Genomic DNA, 19,612 nt, shown 5'->3' with positions numbered 1-19,612 from the left:
TACCTTAATAGCACGTGTTAATTTATCATGAATACAGCCATATCCCACACCTCTTTATACCATTCTTCCATTTTATATTCACCTTGCCCTTTCCACTTCCTAGCTATTATAATTGTGCAGCTGTAAATTACATTTCTGATACTAAGGCCCCTAAATACAAGTGTGCAAAGACTGATGTAAATGAAGCAAGTTCCATTAGTACAGAGAGACCAATTTGAGATTTAAATTAAAAAACTGTTTATTTCCGCCTTTTCAAGGAGCTTTCAATCACATCTACGCATTGTGAAGTTATTTGTTTCCCTAAAAACAGACACCGTAAATCAGTAGTTTAAATCCCTCACAGTAAAATTTCCCCAAACAATTTCGTAATTCATTCAAGAACGGAAGTATAATTAAAATGCATACCTTCATTTTCCAGATATCAAATATTTCAGAAGCCTGTAAACAATATTACCTTTCTGAACTGAACTTAGTGACAAGGCTACGGCTAACATTGCCAATGCAAATTCTTAGTATAAAAATATTTACGGTATATATCTTAACTTACACACACAGACACGCACAATTATTATATTCTTTCCTCTGTACTTTTCATACAGCAATGGAATACTAATTCAGTTTTGCTTTTTCCCTTCGCGCCAGTTATTAACAGTGCAATCCTGTAAATCTTTACCCTGATATAAGTCCCACAAAGTTAAAGACGACCTCTTAATCTTGAGCAAATGGGTTTAGGATTGCCATCCCAAGAGAATTGTAGATTGGCACACCTTCATATTAGGCATAAAAATAGTCCTCCGTAAGAAAATACAAGTTTTTCCCCCTGAACCTTCAAAAAAGAAATAAGGCACATATAGGTGGATATAATTGCATAGTTCACACAAGCTCATAGTGAGATAGTGCTTCGCACAGAGCTCAGTGTAAATCCAGCTTCGGTGTGCATAGAAAAGGGGGGAAACATTTTTAGAAAAACCTTTACAAGGTCACTTGTGGTTAAGACACTCTACACCTCAGTCCCACCATAGAATTTAGCGGTGCTAAATCATCACAATACTAAAGTGTCATAAGAATACCTTGGCATATTATGTGCACAGTGGAATTTTACCTACAATAACTTTCCCGTAACTGTTAGTTCTGGTTTAATAGTCATCATTCTGAAGCCGTAAGGGTGGTTTCAGATCAGTGATTTTGCACGAATGCGGTCATCGTATGACTGTAACACTAAAGTCCCTTTTCATCAACCAGTGGAGCTGCAGTACGAAACATCTGGGGGCATGTCAGAAATTCTGGCATGTCAGAAATTCGATACAGCTTCAAGAAGGGAGGGGGGCACGTTCCACAGAGTCCCAACGCAAGCAGACAATTTCAGAAGGCCCTCTTCCACAGAGATATCGCTCTGCAGCAACTGCAACGTTCACCACCACACTGCAGGTGAAAACTGATCATCCGAACCCGACCTAAGATACTTGTTTCCATGTAGCGTAGCAGCTATTCTGGCCAGCAAACTCAGCACCTCTGGATGGCCTGAGATGATGAGTTCATTTCTTATTGGCCACAGAACGGACATAGATTTGTTCCCTCCTGTGTGCTGTTTTGCCCTGCACCTGTGCTTCAAGGTCATAGGTCTTCCTGGCACCAAAGAGTCAGGCCACATCCGCACCCTGCGTTAGAGGCAGTCTTGTGACTTCCCCCTGGGAATCCTGGGAAATGTAGTTAAGGGCGGTAAGAGTTGTTAGGCCACCTGACTCCATTCCCTCACACAGATACGGTTCTCAAAGGGGCTTAACAATCAATCCTTCTTTCCAGAGAACTCGGAGAATCGTGCAGGGTCTCCTCTAACAATGCCCAGCACCTGTATCAAACTACAGATCCCAGGATGCTTTGGGGTAGTCATGACTGTGGTATCATGGTGCTCTCAATATATAATGCGGCACATTCTCTCCCTCCCCAGATTGGCTTCTATCCCCCTTCAAGTACCATGAAGAGGTAGCAGGGAATGTGAACAAACATCTCCAGCACCTTGGAAATCCGTATTCTTTGCACATAATAAGGTAAAGGGACCCCTGACCATTAGGTCCAGTCGTGACCGACTCTGGGGTTGCGGCGCTCATCTCGCTTTATTGGCCGAGGGAGCCGGCGTACAGCTTCCGGGTCATGTGGCCAGCATGACTAAGCCGCTTCTGGCAAACCAGAGCAGTGCACGGAAATGCCGTTTACCTTCCCGCCAGAGCGGTACCTATTTATCTACTTGCACTTTGACGTGCTTTTGAACTGCTAGGTTGGCAGGAGCAGGGACAGAGCAACGGGAGCTCACCCCATCATGGGGATTCGAACCGCCGACCTTACGATCGGCAAGCCCTAGGCTCTGTGGTTTAACCCACAGCGCCACCCGCGTCGTTCTGCCCCGATACCATGGACTGGAGCTTGCAAAATAACCTGCAATTCTTGGCAAACCCTGGATTGTCCCAGCAATGAAATTACAAGAGGCAACGGTGATGAGAAGTAGAAACAACAGCGATGAGAAGTAGCTTTGGAAGAAGAGCAGGGAAGTTTTTAGGCACGGCGACTCTTCTCCCTTGACCACCACAAATGCCATCATCTCTAAAAATGAAGGCAGTTGACAAAAGAGTTAAACGATGGTGGCATTAGAGGCACTGCTGCTCTGTACTGTTCACACCCATTCATATCCTGTCCAGCCTTCACTGCTGTTCAAACAAGTTTATCAGGTTTTTTAAAAACCCTACAGTGACCTGTAAGAGGAGTAATAGCAGGTGCAAAATGAGCAAAACACAGGAGAATTGAGTTTCTCCTCCGTCACCTTCAACTCTGTGTAGTGGTGATCATTTCCGCAGTCCCACAAGTCAAGGTTGCCCCATCAAGAATAAGGATTAGATGTGCCCAGTCTCAGTTTTTAAGACCGAAAGCTGGAATGGCTAACTAAGGTGGCCACATAGCTAGTTCTGAAGCAGAAACAAGGTTCTCTACATACAAGAGGCACAGAGACGAAGGCTACCAGCTTCAACGGCAGGTTGTCAACCATGATGTTTAGGACTGCTGGCCTTGATAACTTGAGGCTCTGTTGGGAGTTAATTCTGCTAAAGTTTCAAGGCAGCCTGGTGCCCAATTAACAAATGCAGCTTAGTTAAGATATAGAGAGAGATAGCTAAAGGTTTGTCACTTTTCCTGCCAAGAGGCAAGTTACACAGGTCCCAGAACCATTACCTTCAGAAGGTAACAGTCTTCTTTAAGAAGAATTCGCCTATGTCAGCCTTGCTGGCTGGGGCTGATAGCTGTCGTTGGCCAGAACATCTGGAAAGCACCAGGTTGGCAAAGCCTGATCTATGTCCTGTCAACAGTCAGGTGCTTATGACAATCAACATGCAGTTTACTCCCTGAACCTCTGCCAGACTAGCTACAAAACTGCACTGTTGATTTAACCGAGGCAGAGACTTAAAAGGCAAGATTCACGACGATTTGTTGAAACTGCTTCTCTGCATATCTTGCCAGCTTCCTGTCGCTTCGTAGCCACAGGGGCACAGCCTCTGAATTCAAGGTACAGACTGGGAATGCAGCAATTAGTTAATATTGGCTATGCCACGTTTGAGGAAGTGTGACAACACCTTATACCTTTACCTAAAGATATAGCCCTCGGGGAAATCTGAATTCCATCTGAAGTGCATTAAGAACCATCCAAAAAGCAGTTTCTCTCATTCTCTGACCCATCAGTGGATTTTAAAGCGCTACACGTAACTGATTATGTAAACAGTGTTAAGGCAGAGATCATAAATAGCTACTATCAGGAATTGCAAATCTTGATATAGAGCAGTATTTCCCAGACATGGGTCTCCGGCTGTTTCTGGACTACAATTCCCATCATCTGTGACTGGTCCTCCTAGCTAGGGAGGATGGGAGTTATAGTTTAACAACAACTGTAGACTCAAGTTTGGGAAACATTGATAAAGAGCCTTTAAATCAGGTGCGAGGAACCATTGGCCCTCCAGGTGTCAGTGAACTACAATACCCATCATCCCTGGCCATTGGCTGTGCTTGCGAAGGCTGATGGGAGTTGTAGTTCAGCCACATCCAGAGGGCCAAACATCTCCATGCCTGCTCTAGATATTGGCGCAGGTGTATCCGACACAAGAAACAAGTCTGGTTTCCCACCCTTTTGACATTTTTCAGCGTCATCAAAAACAATGACTCTTATTTGCCACTATTACTGTTAACCTCAGCTACAACTTGATTACCTCCTCCCTAAGTTAACAAATGATCGCTTTCACCACAATCTGCATGATGCAGATTGTATTTTCTCCTCGCTCTGCTTTCAATAATGAAAAGCAACATGAACTCAGGCCTGTTACTACTCTGCAGCCTTCTGTAACCTAGGAGGTGGATTTAGGGCACACAGCCTTGGGACCCCTACAAATATTGTTTAGAATGGAGCACAAGAGGTAGGGGGGGAGGAATTTTGGCGTCGCACAGGGCCACTGCTAACCTGCTGCCTTCCAGGTTGTCTACAACTCCCATCAACCCCAGCCAGTGGACTGATGGGAGTTGGGAAGCTGCCCTCAAAGCTAAGCAATATTTTCTCCCAACACACTCAATGAGACTCCTATGTGCAACACTCAGACAACACCCTAAGGGTGATGTTTCTCCCACTTCTTGGCCAAACCACCCCATTAGCCACGAATTATGCATATAGTTAACTCAGACATGGGGGAACATGTGGCCGTCCTGTAGTCGCTGGACCAAAACTCCCAGCAACCCCTGTCAACATGGCAAGAGTTGATGGGAGCTTTGATCTATCCAACACCTGGAGAACCACAGCTTCCCTTTCCCTGGCGTAACTCGTATTAACGTTATTGTCTGTGCCGTGGCTGCATTTGTATTGATTTCAGTCCCCCCCCCCCCACATTGTCACAGTAACACATAACATAAATGTTCAGTAATCTGCAGTTCTAACCAAGGCCACCTTATTCCCAAAGTATTACAATCACACACACACAAAAATTATAGTTGTTCCCTTTTAAGTGAACACCTTCGGATCCACCTGTCCAGATATTGGACAATGACTCCCATCAACCCCCGCTAAATGGGAGTTTAGAATAAAAGGCACTTCAGATAGCAAGTCCCCAACACCCTGCTTCTTCACAGTCATTCACTGCCATTCCCAAACCTGTTAAAAATCCTTTTAGAAGCTACCTAAATCTGGCATTAACAGTTAATGGGAAGACACGTTTAGCCAGACTTAGTGGGAATACACACTAAGTCAGCTGGAAGTAGTCTTGGACAGAGACTCCCAGACCAATTTCTATTTTTCGAATTTCCACAACTGGTTTTTATCTTCTGCATTGCATGTCCTCATCTGCACATCAGCCCGGCCCTCGGCAGTGCGGTAAGCGCTAAGGCATTTTGCCGAATGAGGGTGATAAATGGTCCCGTCTTCTCTAAAATGCCACACGATGTTTTCTGGGATAGCGGAGCCATCTTTCGGGCAGTTCCTCATGCCTACAAAATCCTTCTGGTCGGGAACTTCGGCGCAGAGCTCCGTCACGGAGTTGAACCGGATTTCCTTATTCGACGTGTACTCAAAGAACTGGTTCCCTCCTTGCCCGTGGCAGCCGAAGAGGTTGATGTGGGCGCCAGTCGGGTTGTGCTCGGGAGAATTGTAGTCTAGGCACTCGGAAGAGATGCCCACGCTGCGGATGGCTCCGTGCCAACCGGGACGGTCCTCCGGCACGTGCAAGTTCGGAAATATGTTCTTCAGGTACCAGTCGAAGTTCTGGCACTTCAGACGCTGCCTCAAGAGTTTCCTTTCTGAGATGTCTCCGTAGTTCTCCTTCCGTGCCGGGGGATTCCTGTTGTAGAAGTGCTCTTTATACCCATCCATCCACACTTCCGCCGCCCGCGCCGTGTTCTGGAGGAAGTTGGGCCTGGCGTACGGAGCGCGCTTTGGAAACACATGCCCCACGTGCGAACAGGGGTGGATCTCCAAGATGCCCCCGCATTGCCACACCCGAAAGGAGAGCTCCAGGTTCTCTCCTCCCCAGACGTCCATCCCCATGTCGTAGGTGCCCAGGTATTCGAAGTACTTTTTGCTGACGGCAAAGAGTCCCCCTGCCATGGTGGGCGACCTGATGGGGTCGATTTTGGACTTGCGCCTCTGGCGCTCGTAGTCGGGGACCGAGTGCCACTGGAAGGTCAGGCGCCAGTCGAAGCCCCCGATCATGGGCTCGGCCGACTGCATGTAGAACTCAAAGGTGTTCCAGTCGATGGTGTCGATGACGGGGCAAACAACGGTGCTCATGTTTTCGGCGATCCTCTCCAGCAGCGGCTCCAGCCAGCCGGGGACGCACTCGCAGTGGCAGTCGAGGAAGGTCAGGACGTCGCCGGTGGCGAAGGTGGCCCCGATCAGGCGCGCCCGGACCAGCCCTTCGCGCTTGTTGGTGCGGATCAGGCGCACCCTCTCCAGGCCGCTGACGTACTTCTCCAGCTGGCCCTTCAGGTAGGCCTTGTCGCTCAGGTCGTCCACCAAGATGACCTCCTTCAGCAGGACGGCCGGAGAGGTCTCCAGCACGCTGTGGACGGTGCGCAGCAGCGTGGACCAGGCCTCGTTGTAGAAGGCGATGACCACCGAGGTGGTGGGCAGCTGGCGGTAGCGGTAGGCCTTGGCCTTGCACTCGGCCATGCGCCCGTCCTGGATGTGGCGGTGCAGCGAGATCTTCTGGCTGAGGTAGACGTTGATGGCGTATTGCTCCACCAGCGCCTCCTCCTCCTTCTTCTCCTCAGGGCTCAGCTGCAGGTGGGCAGGCTTGCCCCACTCCCCGGGGGCCGAAGGCTCCGGCGGCGCCTTCTCGTAGACGGGGCGGGCCAGGTCTTGGGGCCGCTCCGCCCCGTCGGAGAAGCGCCTCTGGCCGCCAGGAGAGCGCCTCTCGCCGGCCGGGGGCGCCTGCAGGCTGGCCAGCGACAGCGCCACGGCGAAGAAGGCCACGGCGGCCAGCAGCGCCAGCGCCACCGCGCAGCCCCTGCCCGGGCACCAGCCCCTCCGGGCCAGCCGGAGCCGCCGCATGGCGCCGCCGGAGGGAAAGGCGAACTTCGAAGGCGGCGGCGGCTGTGGGCTCCTCAGGGACTCCCAGTTCCGGGCTCGCTCCTTCCCGGATACGGAGCACCAAACTCCGAGGAGGAGGAGGCGGAGGAAGCGACCCACCCCCGGCCGCCTGTTCCTCCGCCTTCGCCGCGGCTCCTCGCGCCTCCCCGGGACCAGGGCGCCCAGCGGTTCGCTCGCAAAGTTGTCCTTTAAAGGGAGGGAGAGGAGGCGGCGAGCGCGGAGCTTCCTTCCCCTTCGGCCGCCCCACCTCCGGGCAACCGGCCACCTCCGCTCGCCTCAGCCGCCACTCCGCGCGCCCCGAACGCGGGCAGCCGTCGGGCTCCGGCTGGGGAAGAAGGGCAGCTTGAGGTAGAGGAGGCGGCGAGCGAGCAAGGAGCTTCCTTCCCCTTCTCGCCCGCCTTTTCGGCCGCCCCACCTCCGGGCAACCGGCCACCTCCGCTCGACTCAGCCGCCCGCCGCGCGCCCCGGTCGGAGGAACGCGGGCAGCCGTCGGGCTCCGGCTGGGGACGAAGGGCAGCTTGAGGGAGGGGAGAGCGGCGGTGGTGGGGCGGCTGGGGCTGAGGGGAGGGAGCCCCGGTTCGGACAGGAGGACGACGGGGCCGGCGGAGCGCGAGGGAAACGCGCCCCGTCGCGGCTGCCCTTGCGAGGCGGCCGCTTGGAGAGAGTGAGGGGGGCTTTTCTCGGCCCTACCTGCCGCGGTGGGCGGGGCCAGAGGGGAAGGGGCGGGGCCACAGCGGGGCCCTCACCTTTTCCACGCTACAGATAGGTAGCCGTGTTGGTCTGCCATAGTCAAAACAATTCCCCCCCCCCTTCCAGTAGCACCTTAAAGACCAACTAAGTTAGTTCTTGGTATGAGCTTTCGTGTGCATGCACACTTCTTCAGATACCACTGAAGAAGTGTGCATGCACACGAAAGCTCATACCAAGAACTAACTTAGTTGGTCTTTAAGGTGCTACTGGAAGGAAAAAATAAATAAATAAATTTTGTTTTGACTTTTCCACGCTGCTAGCACCGCCTGCTTCTTGGGAGAAAAGCGATGACAAACCTAGACAGCATCCTAAAAAGCAGAGACATCACCTTGCCAACAAAGGTCCGTATAGTTCAAGCTCTGGTTTTCCCAGTCGTGATGTATGGAAGTGAGAGCTGGACCATCAAGAAGTGAAACTGAGCTCAGCCAGGGGTTCAAACAGCCACAAAGGATGACTTTAAACCCTGAGCAAGATTTCATTTATGAATCTCTAGCCGGAATTAAGATTGCTGGAAGAAATGTCAACAACCTCAGATATGCAGATGACACAATCTTGGTGGCAGAAAGTAAAGAACCTTTTAATGAGGGTGAAAGAGGAGAGCACAAAATATGGTCTGAAGCTCAACATCAAAAAAACGAAGATCATGGCCACTGGGCCCATCACCTCCTGGCAAATAGAAGGGGAAGAAATGGAGGCAGCGAGAGATTTTACTTTCTTGGGCTCCATGATCACTGCAGATGGTGACAGCAGCCACGAAATTAAAAGACGCCTGCTTCTTGGGAGAAGGGCAATGACAGGCCTAGACAGCATCTTGAGAAGTAGAGACGTCACATTGCCAACAAAGGTCCGTATAGTTCAAGCTAAATGACTAAACAACAACAGCAGCAACACTACCAGGGAGCTGGAAAGGGACCCCCGCAGGCCATCTAGTCCAACCCCTCACCATGCAGGAATCAGAACCCTGGACTACCTGGCGCCCTTGCCATAGGAGCCAACTCTTAGGGGCCCGAGGTCCTTGCGCCCCTCCCATTAAAATATTTGAGGCATCTGGGGGGCTCCTAAAGTTGATGGGCATTGCCATTCAGAGAGAGAGAGGGGGAGAGAGAGAGAGTCACGTCATGTGATCGATTATGCTGTGGGGGCTTCCCTGCCCCCTCCCCAATATTTTATTCAAGTTGGCACCCCTGGTCCCAGCTTAGTCCTTGCAAATGATTGCTTTTGGTTATTATTGTGGTTTTGCGTGTTGCACTCTGCCCTGTACTTTGAGAGGAAGGATGTTGTTGTTGTTGTTGTATTAGAGACGTATTTGCCAGGCAAAAGAACTTGAGCCGTCAATACGAACTTCCTCTAAATGCGATTTTTCAATGGAGTTAGCAAAGTCACTTCGCCATCTAGAGCTCAGAGATGCTATTGCACACGCTACGCTCTCGACTTGTGCAGCTGTTAAGGCACAAAAGTTTGCAAGAGATGCCTTTGTCCCCCCTAGTTGCCCTCCAGATGTGTTGGGACTGCAGTTCCCAACCGCGGCTCGTGGAAGCTGCAGGCCAGAACATCTGTTGGCCTGCGGCTTATGGGAGTTGTCGTCCAAAACATGGTTATTATGACAATTAACAAATTAATGTACTGTAACAAATGCCAAACTGGCTTTGAGGCAGATTACAAGCACAAAAACAGTTATAAAGCCCATGTGTAATAAAACGGTACACAATAAAACAATTTCTTCTAAACGTTAGAAACACACATATTTAAAACACGCAATGAAGCACGCCCACTAGAAAGTGTAGCAATTAAAAGAGCCATTAAAATGTCTGGAGGGCCCTAGTTTGAGAAGCTGCAGGTTTGAGAGGAGCTGAAAGATTCGGGACAGATAAAGGTTTGTCCTCATTCATGCAGCTCATAGTTAAACTGTGGAACTCATTGCCACAGGAAGCAGTGATGGCCAACAACAACTTCAACACTGGTGATCTTTGCTTCTTCCAGTACAAAACATCCATTGGATGTTTTGCCATCTACGGTACTTGAGGGTCGATTCCAAAACATCCTGCCTGAGAAATGTCTTTACCCCTGTGGAGACGGTAGCACCAAAACAGCGGCACATGTCCTCCTGTCTTGTACTCTCTGAGGAACGAGATCATCACCCCACTCGTACTAACCATCCCAGGGCGCTCAACCACTGCCACAATGTCCGAACCAGAGCAGCGCACGGAAATACCATTTACCTTTCCGCCGGAGCGGTACCTATTTATCTACTTGCGCTTGACGTGCTTTCAAACTGCTAGGTGGGCAGGAGCAGGGACTGAGCAACGGGAGCTCACCCCGTCGCGGGGATTCGAACCGCCGACCTTCTGATCAGCTCTGTGGTTTAACCCACAGCACCACCCGTGTCCCATAATGCTGCTATTTATAGCATGACAAATAATGCTACTGATATGATACACATTCAAAGTATTTCCTCTCTTTTATCAGAGTTTTATCAGAGTTTGCAAACTTTTTTGCTCTAACACATGGGTAGGCAACCGGGGGCTGGTTGCGGCCCATTCGCCTTCTAAATCCGGCTCACAGATGGTCCGGGAATCAGCGTGTTTTTACATGAGTAGAATGTGTACTTTTATTTAAAATGCATCTCTGGGTTATTTGTTTGGCATAGGAATTCGTTCATATATTTTTCTTCAAAATGTAGTCCAGCCCCCCACATGGTCTGAGGGACGATGGACCGGCCCACGGCTGAAAAAGGTTGCTGACCCCTGCTCTAACATATCAGGAATGTGGAAGCCCTGAACGGCCTCGGTCCAGTATACCTGAAGGAGCGTCTCCACCCCCATCATTCTGCCCAGACACTGAGGTCCAGCTCCAAGGGCCTTCTGGCAGTTCCCTCACTGCGAAAAGCCAAGTTACAGGGAACCAGGCAGAGGGCCTTCTCAGTGGTGGCGCCTGCCCTGTGGAACGCCCTCCCATCAGATGTCAAAGAGATAAACAGCTACCTGACATTCAGAAGACATCTGAAGGCAGCCCTGTTTAGGGAAGTTTTTAATGTGTGACATTTTAATGTATTTTTAATCTTTGTTGGAAGATGCCCAGAGTGGCTGGGTGCAAATAATAAATTATTTTTATTATAGTGGAAGGAGTTGTAAAGCCCAGAATGTCAGTTTCCTGTGACAGAGGGGGAAAGAGGAGAAATCTTCAATGTTTGCTTCACAACTGAGGTTGTGGCCACCTAAAGGGTTGTCCCCCAAAAGACCATGAACAAACACAAGAACATTAGTGTTAAGTTGTGGGTGAACATATCAGACGACACAGCGATTCTTCAAACAGCTCTTGTTTATTCAGAGGCCAGAACAGAACTGAGCTGAAGGGTTCAGTCAGCCTGCTTATATACAGCTCCAGTACAACGTTACTGTAGCAACTTTCTAAAACTATCCAATCACTGAACGTCACTTTCGATCCTTCATTTGCATAACTATCTACAGTATCCCCCTGCTGGCCCAGGGTGAGAACTTCAGTACATAACAATTAGGTTGCTGGATCAGGCCGCTGGTCCATCCAGAATCCTGCTGTCACAGGGGCCAGCCAGATGGCCATTATGGCGAATCTGCAATCTGGACCCAAGCCCAATAGCATCTCTCGCCTCCTGTGGTTCCCAGCATCACAATCTATGCCACAAATGTCCACAAGACAAAGGCTTGTGTCTGCAGAATGGGCTAAAGCAGCTGAGCCAGACTAGATCACAAGGGAAATTGTAACCCGGGCAGAACTCGAAAATCACGCTCATTAAACTGGTTTTGGCCTCAGGGCGCTGAATCGAAGCAACAGTTCCCAGCTGAAAATAGATTTACATTCTTGCATCTGCCCTGCTGATTCACAAGGAAGCTTTTTAACTCAGCTGTTAAATCACCAGCTGTCTAAGAAAAGGCCTGTTGCCAGTGAGTTATTGCTACGATGTAAATATAATAAGGAGAGTAACAGAAGCAGGCTGTTGACAGCCTTTCAAGGCTAATAATCCTTCATTAGAATGAGTTTTCCAGGAAGCACTGAGCTCAGATTTAATGGAGTCCTTTACAGAACCCTTTTAAATCAGGAGAAGTAATTTAATTTGCATCACTCAAATATTACTGCATTGTGTATATTGCAAACATATATTACTAAGATAAGTATAGGGAGGGGGAGAACAGTTAAACTGATGCTAAACAGCAAAAAAGGGAGAAAATTATGAAGCATATCAACTTGAGAATAAGAATTGTGCTTGTAATATGTCCTTGAGAAAAAATTATTTCCTACTATATAACCCATTTAAAATAAACACAAAAAGTGTGCATGGATGAACCAATGGAACTCACTCCCACTGGGGTCAGTGATGGCCACCAACCTGGGTGGCTTTAAAAGAATATTAGACAAATTCTTGGGAGAAAAGCAATGATAAACCTAGACAGCATCTTAAAAAGCAGAGACATCACCTTGCCGACTAAGGTCTGTATAGTTAAAGCTATGGTTTTCCCAGGAGTGATGTATGGAAGTGAGAGCTGGACCAGAAAGAAGGCTGATGCTTTTGAATTCTGGTGCTGGAGGAGACTTGAGAGTCCCATGGACTTCAAGAAGATCAAACCTCTCCATTCTTAGGGAAATCAGCCCTGAGTGCTCACTGGAAGGACAGATCCTGAAGCTGAGGCTCCAGGACTTTGGCCACCTCATGAGAAGAGAAGACTCCCTGGAAAAGACCCTGATGTTGGGAAAGATGGAGGGCGCAAGGAGAAGGGGACGACAGAGGACAAGATGGTTGGACAGTGTTCTCGAAGCTACGAACATGAGTTTGACCAAACTGCGGGAGGCCGTGGAAGACAGGAGTGCCTGGTGTGCTCTGGTCCAGGGGGTCACGAAGAGTCAGACACGACTAAACGACTAAACAACAACAACAGGCTAACAGCAGCTGCCCTGTGCACAACAGGAGTTAACAATGCTTCTGAATGCCAGTTGCTGGAAAGCACAGGAGGGTTAAAGATTCTTGTGCTCAGCTCTGGTCCTGCTTGCGGGTTTCCCATAGGCACCTGCTTGTTGTCATCTGTCTCAAGAAACAGTGGACTTCACCTCTGGGGATGAAATCAAACTGTGTCGTGACCTCTCCAATTGGAGTGTGCTGGGCCCGGGGGTAACCCGAGTAACACAATCCAGGTCTGGTCCTGAATCCAAGGGTTCTGTGAGGAGTCAGTCTGACAGGGCCAAGGCAGGAAACCAGGCCAGGTCAGGCACAGAATCACAGGCAGGTTCTGGCAAACAGCAACATTGCTCCTGCAACCTGGGACGGGGTCCGACAGCCTTTTATCTCTATCGGGTAACAGCCGGTCCTGATCCCCCAGTAACTCACCTTCCTGTCTCGCCCGAAGGCAAGCACTCCTCCTGCGAGTACTCAGGTCTCTCCTTCTCTCAGACCTCAGTCTTTGCAGTTCGTGAGGCGTCGGTGGGTTACTAGACCCAGAGGCCGCCTCAGCCTCCCCTGACCCAATCGGTAGTGGAGCAGCTGTGAGTGATGGCCCAGCTGAAGGCAACGAGGTGATCCCCACATCTGGAGCCAGGGCAGGCTCAGGCCCCTGACTCGGCCCAGCTGGTGTTTGTTGCAGGAGAACATGTGCAGACTGGGACTCTTCAGGATCAGGCCCCAGACCTGGTTCAGATGCCCCTGAGGCAAAGGATCCAGTGCAGACTGAGACTCCTTTGGCTCCGAGACGGAGCCCCAGTCCCAGGCCATCACATGGAGCTCCACCTTGTTCATGGAAGACAATCTTCCTTGGCTACGAGTGATCACCGAAGAAGAAGAAGAAGAAGAAGAAGAAGAAGAAGAAGAAGAAGAAGAAGTAGAAGTAGTTACCTCTCCGGGACACACACAAGCCTGGGCAGTGTCTATGGAGGTCCTGGGCTGCCCAAATGACAAGACCCCACTCCCCTTGATCTCACTGGTGTTCTTGTCCTGGAGTATTTGTCCTCCTTTGTTCCCTACCCTGCACTCACCTGGGGCTCCTAGAAGCTGTCTGCATACAACAGCGGCCACAATCCCAGGAAACAGCTTCAACTGGCCAGCAAAACCAGACGTGGGTAGCTGATGGGTCTCAAATCCTCAGTGAGTTAGGGACTTCTCCTACATTTGAAGATAGGCTCCGGTGAATGGAGCAGACAAGACTTAGAGTGGGTCGAACAGTCAAGAAGGCAATTCCTGCACGTGCTATAGAGGGAGGTGAGGGGCAGATGGGGCTCCTGGGAAGGAAGACCATCTAGGAGAAGGAAAACTCTGATCCTAAACCTCCGCTGCTTTGAGAAAGGCTTTGGGAGTGAACCCTGAGGAAAGATCTGTACCTTCTGCTTTGCAGGACATCTTGGGAAGAAGAAAAGCCCACGATTGGCCACTGTGAGAACAGGATACTGAGCTAGATGGGCACCCTTTGGCCTGATCCAGCAGGCTCTTCTGATGTTGACGCGTTGGGATCCTGCGCTGCATAAGGCTCTGTAGGTCAGAACCAACCCTTTGAAACGGGCTGGTCACCTGGTGTTTTGCGCTGAAGAGCCTCATTCCTCTTTCCCTAACATGCTCACGTTCCCACCAGAGGGTGCTAAATTCACGAGAAAAGCATTGCAAATCCTCTCTTATGTTGCTCCTGTTCGACATGTGAGTGACAGATCAAGAAAGCAGCTTGCACCTCTGCCGGCATATAGGCTAGTAGTACGACTCATGCAACATGTTGGTGACTAATATACACACAATAGTTCCCAAAATAATTATACATTCTTTATCAATCTTCTGAGAAAAATACAAAAGCTTGTGCAAAAACACAGAGACTTACGAAGTACCCAACCTAAGATGAACTTATAATGTCAAATGCTTAATTCAGTCTTTTGTTTTCTTTATCTTTATAAGGTAAGTTCATGAAGATACCAACATCCATCTACAACTTCACTAGCATCTCTCAGTATTGTGAACAACACCGAACTTACCCTTTGCTGGTATCTTCATGAACTTACCTAAAAAGATAAAGAAAACAAAAGATTGAGTTAAGCATTTGAAAAATCCATTGAAACCAGACATTATAAGTTCATCTTAGGTTGGGTAGTTCACAAGTCTCTGGGACTTTGCATAAGGTTTTGTATTTTTCTCAGAAGATTGATAAAGAATGTATAATTATTTTGGGAATTATTGTGTGTATATTAGTCACCAACATGTTGCATGAGTTGAAATACTTCTATCAGCAGCACAGGTTGCATTTTTCTGGCGTATAGGCTAGAGCCACTGAAAGATTTAGTGCTTTAATTAATCATATTCATTCGTCAAGACAGCCGTCCTGCACAAGCTTAAAGGTAAAGGTAAAGGTACCCCTGCCCGTACGGGCCAGTCTTGACAGACTCTGGGGTTGTGCGCCCATCTCACTTAAGAGGCCAGGGGCCAGCGCTGTCCGGAGACACTTCCGGGTCACGTGGCCAGCGTGACAAAGCTGCATCTGGCGAGCCAGCGCAGCACACGGAACGCCGTTTACCTTCCCGCTGGTAAGCGGTCCCTATTTATCTACTTGCACCCAGGGGTGCTTTCGAACTGCTAGGTTGGCAGGCGCTGGGACCGAGCAGCGGGAGCGCACCCCGCCGCGGGGATTCGAACCGCCGACCTTTCGATCGGCAAGCCCTAGGCGCTGAGGCTTTTACCCACAGCGCCACCCGCGTCCCTCTCCTGCACAAGCTTAACTGGCAGTAAGTCTGACTAAACTGAGATAGGACTTATTTGTTCTGAGCTGGCATGCATAGGATTGCAATGTTTACGAAACAGTGTATTAAACAACAACAAAAGTGTCCCGAGTTAATCAGGCAACAGCTTTTGGTTTTTAAATACACACATTAAAAAAATTAAAAATTGACCACCATCTTAAAAGAGACACTACCTTAAAAGCAGAGACATCACCTTGCCGACAAAGGTCCGTATAGTTAAAGCTATGGGTTTCCCAGCGGTGATGTATGGAAGTGAGAGCTGGACCATCAAGAAGGCTGATCGCCAAATAATGGATGCTTTTGAATTCTGGTGCTGGAGGAGACTCTTGAGAGTTCCATGGACTGCAAGAAGATCAAACCTATCCATTCTGCAGGAAATCAGCCTTAAGTGCTCACTGGAAGGACAGATCCTGAAGCTGAGGCTCCAGGACTTTGGCCACCTCATGAGAAGAGAAGACTCCCTGGAAAAGACCCTGATGTTGGGAAAGATGGAGGGCACAAGGAGAAGGGGACGACAGAGGACGAGATGGTGGGACAGTGTTCTGGAAGCTACCAGCATGAGTTTGACCAAACTGCGGGAGGCAGTGGAAGACAGGAGTGCCTGGCATGCTCTGGTCCAGGGGGTCACAGAGAGGCGGACACGACTAAACGACTACCACCTGTGTCGTCTTCCAAGAACAGACCAGCCATGCTGGCTGGGAGGGACTGATGGAAGTTTATCAGTTATTTCTTATTTATTTCATTTACATCTCACTTTTTCCTCCAAGGAGCTCAAGGTGGTGTACATGGTTCTTCTCCTGTTCCTTGTTTAATCTCCACAACAACCCTGAAAGCCAGGTTTAGGCCAAGAGGCCGTGACTGGCCCAAGGTCACCTAGTGAGTTTTGTGGCCAAGTGGTGATTTGAACCCTGATCTCCCAGGCCCAAATCCGAGATACTGACCAGTGAAGTCCAAAAAGTTTAAATCTCTACTCAGCTGCGACTTGAGGGGGAATCCCTCTCTCAGCCAAAGTTTACTATAATATTACTGTCGGGTCTTTGGAAGGCTGTGGGGATGAAAATGCGATATGAAGCATTGTCTGGGCGTATCCTCATTCTGCCCCAAAGAGAATCCAGAAGCAGAACGACTCAAGTATGTCATTCCAGCTACTCCCAAGTAGACCCATTAAATTAATTGTTAAGACATGTAAATTAATTTCAGTGGAGAGTAATCTGAGCAGGTCTATACAGTGGTACCTCAGGTTACATACGCTTCAGGTTACATACGCTTCAGGTTACAGACTCCGCTAACCAAGAAATAGTGCTTCAGGTTAAGAACTTTGCTTCAGGATGAGAACAGAAATTGCGTTCCGGCGGTGCGGCAGCAGCAGGAGGCCCCATTAGCTAAAGTGGTGCTTCAGGTTAAGAACAGTTTCAGGTTAAGTACGGACCTCCAGAACGAATTAAGTACTTAACCCGAGGTACCACTGTACTTGGATACAATCCAGAATAATTTGGCTGTTTTTCAGATTTCGCAAAATACCATGTCCTTGGCTTTAAACAAGAAACATACAATTCTGGTGGGTTTTTGGGAAAAAAAGGTTTCTGGTTGAATAAAATAGAAAAAGGAGGGGGAATCGTTCTTAAAAGTGCATGGAGGGTTAGCAGAAGAGGTCAGATTGCATCTATTTGCGGGAATATGACCTTTGTTATACGTTGGCCAAGAGAGTCCCATTCACCACCAAAGATTTTTTTACTGTATTTGCTGGAGGAAAAGGAGAAGTTAGGAAGCGCACTCCCACTCCTCTTTCAGACGTAATTCCTCTCTGTGTACTCCTGTTCCTCTCCTTAATGGGAACGCCATTTTTAGACTGAATGGCTGGACCCCTCAGAGAACGAGCGCAGCCAAATATTTTGTAGGGTTAGGCAGTCAAGAGGAAACTTCGAGAACAACACCCATTGTAGCCTTTTGTGGGCAACCTCTGGGGTGGTCTTATTTATTTATTTGTGTGGGTGTTTTCAGCGACGTCATTGACTGTATTTCCAGACAATCTGCTTATTGACTCCCCTTCCTGATTTGTTTAATAATAATAATATTTTATTTATATCCCGCCCTCCCCAGCCAAAGCTGAGCTCTGTGTGGCTAACAACAATAAAAGTAACACAACATTCTAAAATCAATTCGTTTTAAAATCGATTCAAAATCAAATTCATGGCAACCATTGGGCTAGAGTTCTGTGAAGATTACCGAAGGAGGGGGTCAGACTGTGCCTTGGCCAAAGGCCTGGCGGAACAGCTCTGTCTTGCAGGCCCTGCGGAAAGATGTCAAGTCCCACAGGGCCCTAGTCTCTTGGGACAGAGCGTCCTACCAGATCGGGGCCACAGCCGAAAAGGCTCTGGCTCTGGTTGAGGCCAGACTAACCTCCCCATGGCCCTGGACCTCCAAGATGTTTTTGTTTGAAGACCGGCATGTCCTCCGTGGGACATACCAGGAGAGGCGGTCCCGTAGGTACGATGGTCCTGGGCCGTTTGCACCGAGTCTTGGTGGCCTTGGCTGTTTAGTGGACGTTCATCTCCGTTGGTCTGTGGGACTGACATTGAATCGAAGGAAGGGTGACACCTCCCAGCACATTATTCCATCCCTTCCCTTCTTGCAGAAAGCCCGATCTTTTGGGGAAATGGGTTTGTTGCTCAAGAACCGCCAATCAATTGTAATTGCGGAAACCTGGATCAGACAGAATTTCACCTGGAAGCAGCCACAGCCTGGTAGCATCCTGACAAAACGATGTGTCCGTCCCACAGATCATTTTTTTTCTGTGGGACTTCCTCTGCTTAATTGTCACTTTTGCTCTACAGCACAACAAAAGTGGGACAAAAAAAACAAACAAACTAGAAGATCTGAGGAATAAAAAGGTGCAGGATGTTACAGGATATGCTCCGATTGGAAACAGGGTTTTATTTAAATTTATTTAAATTTATCTTCCCTAAAAACTACAAAGGTTGAGGAACCTGCTTATGTATTTTTGTAGTAATGATCACATCTTTTTTTAAAGGAAACCTTCATGGTTGTAGGAATTGCAAATTTCTCATTGTGTGCTACTAAAATCTACAGAATTGCAGTTTTTTTAAACGGGGTGTCATTTTCTTTTAAAACTAAAAACCTAGTACATGGCTTGGTTGCTAGAACAATCTCTTTGATCTAAGGATTTTTTCACTGTTAAATGTGATGCTCTTGATCTTTTTGTGGCAGCAATTTTAAAAAACTGATTGGAAACGAGGCAGGAGGTACACCCTAAAACATGGGTAGGCAAACTAAGGCCCGGGGGCCGGATCCAGCCCAATCGCCTTCCAAATCTGGCCCGCGGACGGTCCGGGAATCAGTGTGTTTTTACATGAGTAGAATGTGTCCTTTTATTTAAAATGCATCTCTGGGTTATTTGTGGGGCATAGGAATTCGTTCATTATTTTTTTTCCAAATATAGTCCTGCCCCCCAAAAGGTCTGAGGGACAGTAGACCGGCCCCCTGCTGAAAAAGTTTGCTGAGCCCTGCCCTAAAACCTTTCCAGGCACATACAGCAGACACTCAAAATGTCCCTATTTTCCAGAGACTTTACATAAACCGTCCCAGTTTCTGTTTTGATCCCAGAATGTCCCAGTTTTCCTGAGGACACCTCTATTTTCATTGGAGAAATGTTGGAGGGCGTGGAGCTAAGCGACCCCCGAGCCAATGAGATAAGTAACTACACAACCTTTAGAAGACATCTGAAGGCAGCCCTGTATGGAGAAGTTTTTTAAAATGTTTAATGTTTTATTATGTTTTTTATATGTGTTGGAAGCCACCCGGAATGGCTGGGGCATAAACAATAAAATACCTATTATTATTATTATTATTATTATTATTATTATTATTATTAATGTCCCTGTTTTCAATGAAGAAATGTTGGAGGGCATGCACACAGTATTCAGAGTGGCAGGTTTTGCAAAGAATGCATCAGTTCTGTGAATCACAACCCCTGACTGTCTGCAAAATGGATGCAAGGAGAAA

At 48.5% G+C, this 19,612-nt stretch overlaps 2 protein-coding genes across 2 annotated transcripts in view; one reads left to right on the top strand and one right to left on the bottom strand.

Moving 5' to 3' along the window:
- Positions 1 to 220: 220 nt before the first annotated feature.
- GALNT4 (polypeptide N-acetylgalactosaminyltransferase 4) lies at positions 221 to 18,165 on the bottom strand. The gene is made up of 4 exons (XM_053359376.1): positions 18,081 to 18,165; positions 14,831 to 14,857; positions 7,353 to 7,795; positions 221 to 7,291 (listed from the first exon to the last, which is right to left on the bottom strand). The coding sequence occupies exons 1-4, from the start codon at positions 18,163 to 18,165 to the stop codon at positions 5,309 to 5,311; spliced, it is 2,538 nt and encodes an 845-aa protein (XP_053215351.1). The 3' UTR covers positions 221 to 5,308.
- TWSG1 (twisted gastrulation BMP signaling modulator 1) overlaps positions 7,698 to 19,612 on the top strand; it is a 194,694-nt gene continuing 182,779 nt past the window's right edge. Inside the window, exon 1 of the mRNA XM_053409437.1 lies at positions 7,698 to 7,703. The gene's annotated coding sequence lies outside the window, so the exon portion shown is untranslated. The remainder of the gene's footprint in view (positions 7,704 to 19,612) is intronic.

This window comes from Podarcis raffonei, chromosome 12 (genome assembly GCF_027172205.1).
Source record: "Podarcis raffonei isolate rPodRaf1 chromosome 12, rPodRaf1.pri, whole genome shotgun sequence".
Taxonomy (NCBI): Eukaryota; Metazoa; Chordata; class Lepidosauria; order Squamata; family Lacertidae; genus Podarcis; species Podarcis raffonei.
This window is presented reverse-complemented; position numbering and strand designations above follow the sequence as displayed.